Source organism: Camelus dromedarius, chromosome 3 (genome assembly GCF_036321535.1).
Source record: "Camelus dromedarius isolate mCamDro1 chromosome 3, mCamDro1.pat, whole genome shotgun sequence".
Taxonomy (NCBI): Eukaryota; Metazoa; Chordata; class Mammalia; order Artiodactyla; family Camelidae; genus Camelus; species Camelus dromedarius.
The window spans coordinates 112,868,791-112,880,966 of record NC_087438.1 but is presented as its reverse complement, the minus strand read 5'-3'; the positions used below and the strand labels follow the sequence as shown (position 1 = coordinate 112,880,966).

The 12,176-nt window shown below is 38.9% G+C and overlaps 1 protein-coding gene across 3 annotated transcripts in view; it reads left to right on the top strand.

Moving 5' to 3' along the window:
• The window catches only part of RNF145 (ring finger protein 145), a 51,862-nt gene extending 40,087 nt beyond the window's left edge, over nucleotides 1–11,775 (top strand). For all 3 annotated transcript variants that reach the window (XM_064484510.1, XM_064484512.1, XM_031449424.2), the window contains exons 8-11: nucleotides 1,222–1,404; nucleotides 6,515–6,662; nucleotides 7,591–7,947; nucleotides 10,160–11,775. In XM_064484510.1, coding sequence (XP_064340580.1) covers nucleotides 1,222–1,404; nucleotides 6,515–6,662; nucleotides 7,591–7,947; nucleotides 10,160–10,543 — 1,072 coding nt within the window. In that variant the 3' untranslated portion in view covers nucleotides 10,544–11,775. The remainder of the gene's footprint in view (nucleotides 1–1,221; nucleotides 1,405–6,514; nucleotides 6,663–7,590; nucleotides 7,948–10,159) is intronic.
• The last annotated feature ends 401 nt before the right edge of the window (nucleotides 11,776–12,176 follow it).

Below are 12,176 nucleotides of genomic sequence, written 5' to 3'. Positions count from 1 at the left end.
CCTCCACCCACCCTGCCCCGTCTTCCATAACCTAGCTGCATTTGTTTGGAGCAAATCCCAGATATAATATCATTTTACCTATGTATCTTGTGGGAAAAAAAGAACTACAATAGAGCATTCATTTTTAATACAAAAATTCCTTAACATCAAATACCTAGTTGGTCTTCAAATTGCCCTAATTATCTAAATTTTTAAAAACATTTTGTTTGCTCAACTCAGGATCCAAATAAGGCCTGTTACTGCAGTTGATTGGTATGCCCCTTAAGTCTCTTTCAGTATTTAAGTCCCTGCTGTCTGTTTTTCCTTTTAATTTTATTCTTTGAAGACATGAGATTGTCCTACTTAGTTTTTCAGTCTAGTTTTTACTGATTGTATCACCCTGATGTCACGGAACATGTTCCATTATTCTCTATTATGTCTTATATATTTGTATCTTAACTTCTGTGGTACATCCATAGGGTGAAGTGCCAGTAGGATTGTTGTTCAAGAATATGTACATTTTAAATTTATCAGCAAATTTCTTTCCAGAAGTGTTATATCTGTTGATAGCTCCATGTTAGTCTGTCCATATTTTTTTACATTCCTTGTCAGTACTTGGGTCATTAAACTTTAAGATATTTGCTAATATGTGGATTTGAAACTGTACCTCTCCTTTGCTCACTTCTCATGTATTTGCAAGTTCTTCGTAAGTCAATAGGATAAGAAAGTCTTAGGACTTTGTATGTATTTTCCACATGCAAATTGAATTTCAAAAAATGTATTATGTCTTTGGTTCTCACGTTCTTTTTAAGGAGACCTTTCCTAATCCAAGATTATAAGGACATTCACCTATGATTTTATCTTTTATAATCAGGATATAGCTCATGATGTAAGTATGGATAATTCAGTGGATATCTAAGAATAGTAGAGGTATCTGGTCCATTAGCAAACCTGGTTAGAACACTTTATTTATCTTAGAAGTTGCTTTTTTCTCCTCATTATATGCTAAAATAATAGGATAAGAATGTTTTGCACATGTGGTGATGTATTTTGATGTGGTGATGTATTATGATTTTGTGCTGTTACATTGATGTTATTTAATAAATTAATACTCTCATCAGGTTTTTTGTTCAAGTCAGAATAGATCACAAATATGGAACAACAGTCTCAGCCTTTGGATTACTTCCTCTTGGGATTAAATGTGATTCTGATTGTTTTTCGGAAAATGTCTGCTTTTTTTAGGGGCATGACAGAAGGAGTTACGCTGTTAATCCTGGCAGTGCAGACGGGTCTGATAGAGCTGCAGGTTGTCCACCGGGCATTCCTGCTCAGTATTATCCTCTTCATTGTTGTAGCTTCTATCCTGCAGTCTATGCTGGAGATTGCAGACCCTATTGTTCTGGCGCTGGGAGCATCGAGAGACAAGTAAGAAACTTTCCAAAAGAAATTTTTGTCATATTCTTTGCGTGAATTTCTTGTCTAAAGATTTAATTTTGTTTAGAGTCAGAAAATGGGTAAATAATTGGTATTAGCTTATTAACAAGTGCACATTTTTGTTTTTCCTATATATTTGACTTCTGCTTTTTCTTTTCTCTAAACATTCCTATAGTTAAAAGTCACACTGAGAGCCAAATAAATACACGTAAACTTTTTCTTCAGAGAAATGTAATACTTTTTATATTTTTCCAGCTTTAAAATTAAGAACATAGAGCATAGCATTTAGTTCAGGAAATATGACAAATAATATTTAATTTTATTCTGTGTAATGCTAAAGGAGAGAAAGCATTGATAGAAATGCAAATGAAGATAAAGAAATAAAGGCTGTCACGCAGTCATAAAGATACACATCTATGGAATAATAGTCTCATCTGATGGCTTTTTGCAACTAACTGAGGTTATGATGGGGATTCTTGACACCTTCTGGGGACCAGCTGGATTCACGTTCATCTCATACTACAGAAATTTCCTTAGGGAATAAAAGTCAAATGATTACTTAGCTCTTTAAAATGCTATTTTGACTTATTGTAATTTATACAAGGACATTCTATAATGAATTGCTTGAAATACATTGCTGCTCTTTTTTTCGACATCTGTCTATACATTCTGATTATCAATTATTGAAATACTTGATTTAATTGCTTCTTTGATACTGTTTTATGAGTAAGGAAACAGGCAATCTTTGGGGGAGACTGAATTTTGACAGAAGATTTTTAAAACATTCCAAATTATCATTTTAATTATAGTTCATCAGATTTATCTTTCTATCCCTAATCCCATATTACCAAGCATTCTGAAAATTTTCTCAAATAGTAGAATGGCTGAAAGAATCAGCTTAATGTAAATAAGCTGAAAGCTCTTGGATATGTTTCAGATAATTTAAATCATCATAATCATAGTTATTTGAGATATGATTTTGAGGTTTAGGGTTTCTCACTAGGAGCATTTGAGATGCTGAATTCAGTGAACTGAGTTAAATAGTCACTTAAATTGGGTTTTGACTGAAGTACAATTACTATTTTGTCGTCTCTGGCGGTATATTTTTAGTATTATTAATTATACTAGTTAAAAGACTAATGTAATTCTGTAGAAAGTTTGGAAAAGAGAAACAAACAAAAAAAAAACCATGATTCCACTGTCATAAGAGCCAGTAAATCCAGTTCTGAGTCCTTTCGGGATGCTGAACTCACCTCATTGCTGGCAGAGGAAATTTAGAGGGAGAGGAGCAAGGCTGAGAAGCCCTGTGTGTGGGTGTGGAGTAGTTATTTTGGGTTGGTGTCAGTGTTATTACTGCTGTCTGTAGCAGCATTCGCCTGAGTCAAGAGAGGCTCTTGGCTGTAAAAGCATAAAATGGGAGTGAACTGTTCCGGTCTGTCTTCTCTCCCACCATTACCTATGGTAATAAGAGAATATGATCAGCAGTTAAATGGCAATACTTTTTTAAACAAATGAAATGGAATAGTTGTGAGAAAAATGTAACTTACTAGAACTGACTCAAGAATTAGAAAGCATGGACAGTTCTGTAACTGTTGCAGAAATGGAAGCACGTGGTAAACATCCTGACCCAAATGGCATTATAGGCAAGATCTGCCGAACTTTGAAGGCACAGATTATCCCTGTTTTTAACAGACACTTCCAGGCTTTAGAAAAAATACTCACCTCTCCTACCCCAGCTCATTCTGTGAAGCCAGTCCAAATCCATACTGAAATCAGATGATTTGAGTAAGATAAAGTTTATTTCACTCACAGTAGGAGATACTATGAATAATTGGGCTCAAGTATAGACAGCTGGATCAGTGGAACAGAGGGCCCCAAACAGGCCCGTGTCTGTGTGGAACTTTGGTGCGTGACAGAGATGCGTGTCACATGAGTGGGGACAGGTGGTGCTCTTCTGTAGTGTGGCTGGGAAAAGTGGTTTCTGTTTGCTAAAGGATGGAATTCCTGTCTCACAACCGTAAAGAAAAGAAATCAGCTCCAGAATGGGAGAGACTTAAATATCAAAACAAAAAATTAAATCTCTACATAGGGTAGTGTATTTTACACCTTCAGATAGGAAAAAATTTCTTAAACTGATGGAGCTGACTGTGAAAGACTGAGACTAAGAATGACTACGATTGTGAAAGAAAAGCGCGGTAAATCTATTACAGTTAATATTTTCTAAACCTAAAGATAAATTAGAAATGATCGTTATAAACTGGGAGATGTTCATAATATTCACACTTGCCCAAGAATATAGAAACAGCTCAAATATATATACATAAATATATACTCAAATTATACAGCAGATTTTCAGATGACCAACTTTTCATGAAATAGGTTGGGGTGAATCAAAATTTTTTATTTTCATTTTATAGTGCTTAAACTATTAATGGAATAAGATTCCAGTATCATTTTCCTCTATTCTTTCTATATTTAATTTTAAATTAGATTTTTGTTGGATTTTAAATGCTTAAATAAGGATATATATGTATTTATGTGTGTGTGTATATAAAACACAGAAGTCAGACATGAATTTAAAACTGTTGGCATAATGTATTTACTCTTCTATGTCTGTGTATAAGTATGTTCGTATGTATATGTAAATATGTACCTATATTATATAAATGGATCATGGCTAGCTTGATTTTGAAAAATGTATTTAAAGTTTTAAGGCAAATTGTCCTAGTATAACTACTGTTATAGTGGTCCCTTTCTGCCTGCCTATCTTTAAAAAAATAAGCCTTTTATATTTGGAATCTCAAAGTAGAGCTATAGTGGCAGGTTTATGTTTGACACAACTTCTGATAAGAGAAATGTTTGGCAAGAGAAGATGTAAAATGCGTTCAAAGTACCTAGCTTTAATTTTAGCCATGATAATAATTCACTTTCTTCTCAGAATTGCTAGTTGTAGAGTCCTGCACAGCATAGCGCTTGACTTTGTGTGTGGTTGTTTTCCCTCCCACCTGTATCATAGTTAAGGTAGGAGGGATGAGTCACGCTCCTTTTGTGTCTCCTTGAGGTCCTTTGCATGGATTTGAGGACATACTGCAGGTACTAATATTTAGTCAAGCCAGCTTAATTTTTGTTACAGCTGTGAGCTTTAAACTGTTTTGGTTGAAATTCACATTTCCTCATAATGTTTTAAAATAATATGTGTTCATTTTTATAGGAAATCATTAAATAATAATTTTAAGTCTTGATATTCAATTTACGTAGGTTGTTAACTGTGTTTTGTTTCTGAGAGAGGGGGCAGCTGTTTTGGGCTCATGCTGATTTCTTTTGATTTGTAATCCCTATGTTAAAAAGTCACCCCAGCTTTGAATCAGAGTCAAACTCTGATTTGCCCAGGAAATGGAAGTATCGAGCATCTTTTTTTTTTTTTAATACATAATCTATTGGCTTATAAATTGGATATATAAAGTAAATAATAAACATGTAGGAGGTGGAAATCATGCCTTTTCTTCTGTTGCACAAAAAGATTTTTCAAAGTTCTGCTTAAGGCACTTGTTGATGGGGTTTTTTATATTTTTCTATTAGAAGAAGTTGGCATATGATCTGTATTAAATTTGGGGTATATTTAAAGAACAATCTATTAAAATATTGCAGTGTACAAAGAGGTAGAAGAAAAGATTATGTTCCTTCTTCTTTTGCTGTAACTCGGGTGGGGGAACTCCTGCTGCGTATACCACTGTTGACAAGGAGGGTTCAAGTGGAATCAGAAGCTGAAATCTAAGTCTGAGAAATCTCGACATGTTGTGTGTCTTAAAAGCATTAAGTTATACATGTGACTATTCCCCTTTGTAAAAACGATGAATTAACTTTTGTCCTGCCTACATCATAGGGCTTTTCAGTTGGATGAATAGACGGGTAGGTAAGAAATGGTAGTAATAGATGGAAAGTAATTTGAAAAATAGCAGGCAGAAGTGAATTTTCAAGTATTATTTGACACTTACAGACAAGACTTTGTCCTTAGGAGCTAGAGTTTAAGTTTGGGTGATAAGAATTTTTTATTTGTGTGTGTGTGTGTGTGTGTGTATACACACACATGCATAACTATTTTCTATTTTTATTTAGGTAATAAATATAAAACAGAAATATAAAGAACTTTAGATACATATGATATATATGAAAAATGTGTTATGTATAAATATCTGTGTATTGACACAGTGCTTCAGTTCATTGTATGATTGTTTGGTACTGGTGTTAAGAGTTCTGAGTGATTCCTGGGGAAAGGATTATATTGCCCGTGTAAATATATTTAGCTTGAGCTAGTCTGAAGGGTTTAGAAGAAGAGTGGGATAGAGGTGTTTCTGGTGGGATATTAAAGAGTGTTTATGTTTTTTTCTGAGAAGGCAGTTAATTAACCATCTTTGCTTACAGTGGGGGGGAACAGATACTGAGCAGTTTGGACTGAAAAATTGGGAGTGGGGGACCTCAAATGCCAGGCTGGAAAGTTTAGAGGAGGCGCTGACAGTTTTGTGCTGGCTGAGCTTTAGGAAGATGAGTCTGTCCAGGCGCGGGGGCTGGAAGGCAGGAAGATCCGCCAGTAGGTCTGAGAGTGCGGCAGTTCATAGTTGCCTCCCGTCTCAGCAGTTGAGAGGAGTGACAGCCCTGCTACTTGGGAGCCGTTCCTCTTAGTGACGCCGCACTGACGGCCACAGAGACTTCCATCACGAGTGGTGCGGGCGAGGAGAGGACGTCATGACTTAAGACTGCAAATTAAATTACTGTTAAAATTGTTAAGCTATGATGCTGCAAAAGCCTGAAATCACTTTGAAATTGCTAGGAATAAGAATGAGGCTGAAAGCAAACTATTGAGGGGAAAAAAAAAAAGAATTGACGATACTTGGCGGTTGACTGAGTGTGGAGGCTAGGAGACTAGGAACGAGTCAGGGACTTGGGAGCCCCCACCTTTGCCGTGACTTGCCCTGAAGTCCAGCACCATGGCTGGTCTGGAGAAGGCTGCGCGGTGCATGCTGCAGGACTGAGGCATGGCACAGGACCTGTTGGTTGTGCTGCTGGTGACAGTCGTGTTTAAAGAATACTTTTCCTTCTCTAGGAGTTTATGGAAACACTTCCGTGCTGTGAGCCTTTGCTTATTTTTACTGGTATTCCCTGCTTATATGGCTTACATGATTTGCCAGTTTTTCCACATGGACTTCTGGCTTCTTATCATTATTTCCAGCAGCATTCTCACCTCTCTTCAGGTAAGCCCAGGATTAATTGACTTTATATAATAACCGATTTTCTTATTTTTTCCTTCCAGAAAAGAAATTAAACTTTTTCAAGATTGATGATGTTAAGTGGCCTATTTAGGTGATTACTTCCCACCCTTTTTGCTAGAATGCATTACATTTATTTGAGCATAGGGGTTAGAAGGTAGGCCAGTTAAAACATTAGGCCAATCTACATCACTGTATTTCTTTTTATCAAGATAATTAAACTTTGCAATATCTGTTTTTTCAAAATGGTATGATATAGAGCTGTCATGTAATTCTTAAAACAGAAAAGTAACTATCAAATATTAAAAAACTTAAGCACTTGTTTGGAGCACACTTTTTAGCAAATGCCCACTTGGAAATATTCATAGTTTCATGATATATATAAATATGACATCTGTGTATGTGTTACACAGCTATAATGTATATTTTACACATACCCACAACATTACCCTGGGAATGATAAGCTTACTGTAACTTGAAGGTAGATCTTGGCTGCCTGATCAGTAAGAAGTAAAAGAAAATGTAGCTCTGGCAGTAAAGATGTATTCATCGTTCCTTGTAGGAGTAAAGGTTCTTTGAAAGTTGAGGAATAAGTTATGGTTACAGAATTAGGAAAATTTAAACAGAATTGTGAGGATTTTGATGACCAGAGGAAAGGGGAAAAGGGAAGAAGGGAAAGTCAGAGAAAGCTGATTACTGATCAGAGTCACTTTAGGAGAGTTCTGTGGCAAGGTGTGACTTTCAGTGTCTGACACCTGGGTTGCTGGTTCACCCACGTCTTAGTAACACCACTGTGGTCCTCTGGATATTACATCTGGCTTCCTAAATGTATTAGGAATGTGTTACTGTTTTAAGTCTGTGAAAAACCTTTCTTAGTGATTATGTTGTCTTATTATACATAATTTTCTTCCAGGTTCTGGGAACACTTTTTATTTATGTCCTATTTATGGTTGAGGAATTCAGAAAAGAGCCAGTGGAAAACATGGACGATGTCATCTACTATGTGAATGGCACCTACCGCCTGCTGGAGTTTCTTGTGGCCCTCTGCGTGGTGGCCTACGGCGTCTCGGAGACCATCTTTGGGGAGTGGACAGTCATGGGCTCAATGATCATCTTCATCCATTCCTACTATAATGTGTGGCTTCGGGCCCAGCTGGGGTGGAAGAGCTTCCTTCTCCGCAGGGATGCTGTGAATAAGATTAAATCGTTACCCATTGCTACGAAAGAGCAGCTTGAGAAACACAATGATATTTGTGCCATCTGTTATCAGGTAACGCTCACAGTAAGAAGCCATTTGGGTGGGCCATGTTGTGTATCCCTTGGGACTTCATCCTTATTACCCAAACTCAAGTTACATTACCAGGCAGAAATTATCTCCTGGGTGAAAAAAAAAAGTGGGCCTCAGAAATTACTAAAGACCTGATAAAAAAAATATTTCCATTTTATGTCTAAAGTAGGTTTTTAATTTAGTCCCTGAAGTTCTAATTTATTGTTATTTTCAACATTATTGCTCACCCGCAAATAAAGGAAAAACAGGTTAGGTGTATTTTATATTTTACTCCTGAATATATATATACTTATATATACACACGCACACATATATATATGTACTGTCAAATATATACTATCAATCAGGAGTCGGCAGCTTCTGAAAAGTGGTGTGCCAAGATTCTGACTCTTTTCCTTCCAGTATTCCCAGGGTGGGAAGAAATGTTCATTCACTTAACATAGGTGGAGAGAGTATGTGCTTACCTGTGGGTTGAGGGGTATCTGAGATGGTACAGCCTGTGTGTGTGTAAGAGGGGGGCGGGAGGAGAGATGGTAGAGGCAACCGATGTGTACCATTGCACTTGGCCCACCTGGCACCTGTGCCCTTGGAAATATAACAATAATAAAAAATAGGCCTAGAGTTTAGTCATCAGTCCACCTATGCAAGAGGGTGACTGAGTAGCAGCTTTGACAGCTAACCTGTACTGTTGGAAGTGTGGATGGAAATTAGGAGCAATGATACAAACTGTTTAAAATCACTCTTGAAGAGCATGGGCTGGTGGAATACAGCTCTGGATAGTGTCAGTGAGCATCCAGGGAGGTGCCTTCTCCAAGGCTGGTTTACAGTGTGATGGGATGTGTGTGTATGTGTGTATGTCAAGACTATCTAGAATAAGAATTTTTCCTGAGAGAAGAATTCACCTACCACTTTTTGATTGTTCTCAGAGTGTACTTTTAGATACTAGCAAAATAATGTTTTCCAGGTTGTTTTTGCACTTGGGGCGGGGATCTGAGGAGTAATGTAGTTTTCCCCCCAGGTTAAGTGGTCACTGTCTTCGTTCTGGCTCCATTGTGCTCAGTAGCCTTGTTGTACTCAGAGCAAAGCACAGCGAGGGCAGATTCAGGGCACCGAGGTCTAAAAGCACCATCTCTGGGGTGTAAGAGTCGCCTTTTTGTGTTTCCTGTTGTCACATCACTTTTTTTGAGGTGCTAGAACTCCCTGCTGATACCACACAGAACATGAACGTCAGAATGCTGAACTTCCCAGCTGGCTGCTTTTCCTTGGATGGCTTTCTGCTTAAAAATTCACTCCCAGGTGTTACCAGTTCTTGGCAAGGAATTTCTTCGATACCCACAACTCCTTGTTTTGGGACTTTAAACAGAATTAATGGTTGATCCATCAAATGTCTGTTCTTACAATTTAAACTTCCTTTCCTCAGCCTTCCCTCCCCAAATATCTTAATGCAAGGACTGTTAATGCCAAGTATACCACTTGTTATCCCAGTGGTTATCGAACTTGAGTGTGCACAGAAGTCACATGGGTGGCTTGCTGTGTCTGTGGATCTGTGAATGCCATCTTCGGATATCCAGATCAGTAGGTCTTGAGGGGCGCCCAGAATATGCATGGTTAACAAGCACCCCTGGTGGTTCCAATGCAAATTGAGAAACACTGGCTTATGCCATATCCTGAAGACCGGGATGTACATCGTCCCTAACGAGATTGCCACTTCCTTGCCAATACCCTGGTGTTATGTGGCTGATTATCTCCTTGCCAATAAGCTCACCATGGAATACTCTGTTGAGCTGTGTTGAAGCAAAATGGTGGGAAAAGTTCTGTCCGCGTCGTATTTTCCGAGGTTTTAATTATACTTGTGCCATACCGATGGCGACCCAGAGATCACACTGCTACAGTTGTGTCACCTCATGTTTCATACTAAGGGAGAACCCAGTTAAGAAGATTGTTTCTTCCTCATTTTAGGTTTTTACTTCTTTTTACAAATTGCTTATCCAGTGGTTCTTGCATTATTTGTATAAAGGGGTCTCTGGTGTCAGGCGGATTATTACTAAAATATAAGATGAGTTTTATTCTAAGATCTGTGTTACATATTTTCTGTGGAGAATTTGTGGGAAAGGAATGTTGGAATTAGAACTTGGGCGCGGCAGCAAAGATTTTAGATAACAGGCATTTATGGGGTATCTTCCCCCCTCTTTAGGACATGAAATCTGCTGTAATCACGCCCTGCAGTCACTTCTTCCACGCAGGCTGCCTCAAGAAGTGGCTGTATGTCCAGGAGACCTGCCCTCTGTGCCACTGCCACCTCAAAAACTCCTCTCAGCTGCCAGGCTTGGGGCCTGAGCCGGGTGCACAGCCTCCTGCTGGAGCCGAGCAAAACGTGCTTCAGGAAGGTACTGAACCCCCGGGCCAGGAGCGTCCTCGAGGGACTGGGGTGCAAGAAGGTTCTAGGGACCATGACGCATGCGTTGCCAGAAGATCAGATAGCCAGGAAGGGACCTGTGAGCCCAAGGACAATCCCGTTACTGCGAAAGGGGAAGCGTGTCCTGCTGAGGTCAGCCTGCAAGAACGGGAGCAGGAGTAACGCTTTGCTGCCCCGGCGGAGAAGTTAGCTCACAATGTGCTTTGGGCTCAGATGCGAGGAATGAATGTATGAGGTGATTAGGCGGGAACCTTGACATTCCAAGGATCTAATCCAGGAAGTACTCTCAGTGGAGATGGCCTGCTTTCATCCCCTTGACAGTGTGGGAGAAATTTTGCAATGTATGCTAACCGCAGTGTATTTATGTATCCTTTGCTGATGTTTGGTAGAGGTTTGCCAAGAAAATTCAACCTCAGCAGCTTCAGAAACTGCCCCTGATCTGATAAATAAAACAGATTTGAGTGTCTGAAAGGGGCTGACGAGAGGAGGATAAGGAGCATGAGGCCGGCATGGGAGGAAGCAGGCAGAGGTGGGACCAACGCTTCACTTTCTGTGGGACAGGATCATTCTCGTTACAAAGTATGAGTAGCGACCAGCCCTTTTCTCCACCCCCTTCTCCCTCAGTTAATTGGAACTCAGTCAGGTGATTACTTGTACAGCACTGAAATGAAATCAAAGATGTAAAAGCATTGATTGTATTCAAAGATTGAAGCACGCTCATACTTCGTAAGTGCTTTGGGGGAGGGGGGTGGGCACTGGGGCCTTGTGGGTGCATTCATGTAATCTGAGACTCCTGAACTTTATGATGGAGTCTTCAATATTTTGATGTATATGAGACTTTTGTTAATACATTGTATACTGTGTTGGCTGTGTGAAGTAAACTAAAACTCTGGTGAACACTTTGGAGTCCACGTTAGTGTAGGGGACCAAAGTGGGAAGGGCTTTAGGGCACCGATAAAGGCCCTGCGTGCACTACTTTTCAATCCTGTGTAACGTTCAAATCCTGCAGCTGAATCAAAACAGTGTTAAATAACGGCAATATTTGCACTTTGGGAATGAGTACATGACTGTATGATCACACTCTGCAAATGCCGCTTTTAAAGCTGTTAATAGACTTTGCACCTTTTCTTTGACAAGGATGTGTCATATTTAAATTTTTACATTCATCATGGCTACCAGTAGATCTGGGGAGGGGGGAATGTAATTTTTTTATGGGAATTTTGATATGAAAAGAAACTAGTCATTTATTTATACAATAGGCTTGGCTCAAAAAGTGTTTTTCAGACTTGGTATTCCTAATGTGGGATGTGACTTTATTTTATTTTTAGTAGCAAATTTGGATGTAGACTGACAGACATAGCTGAATGTCTTAATAAATTTAAATTTGAAGATAACCCTGTTTTATTCCTGTGATGATGATTATTGTAAAGTGTCTTGCTGAAGTTCTGTTCTTGGAGGTTCTACCTAGCTGGGCTTCTGATATCGTGATCCCTGTCAAAGAATGCCCTGCAGATGGCAAAACTTTTTGATTGAGAAGTCTGAGTTCTTTGAAATCCTGCATAGCAATGGTAGCAAACCTAACTCTGCAGCAGAAGCATCAGGGAGCTTTTTAAAAAAATTTCTGAACCCCAGTTTAGACGTACTGAGTCAGCCTTTGGGGTGAATGTGCATTTCAGCGCTTCCTGGGTGATTCTATCCATCCAGACTGACACCAGCACAGTTTTACATTTAGGGAAGTGGCTAGGCCAGAATGGGTTTCTCCCCAGACGTAGCTGGAAGTTTCTCACCGTCCTGC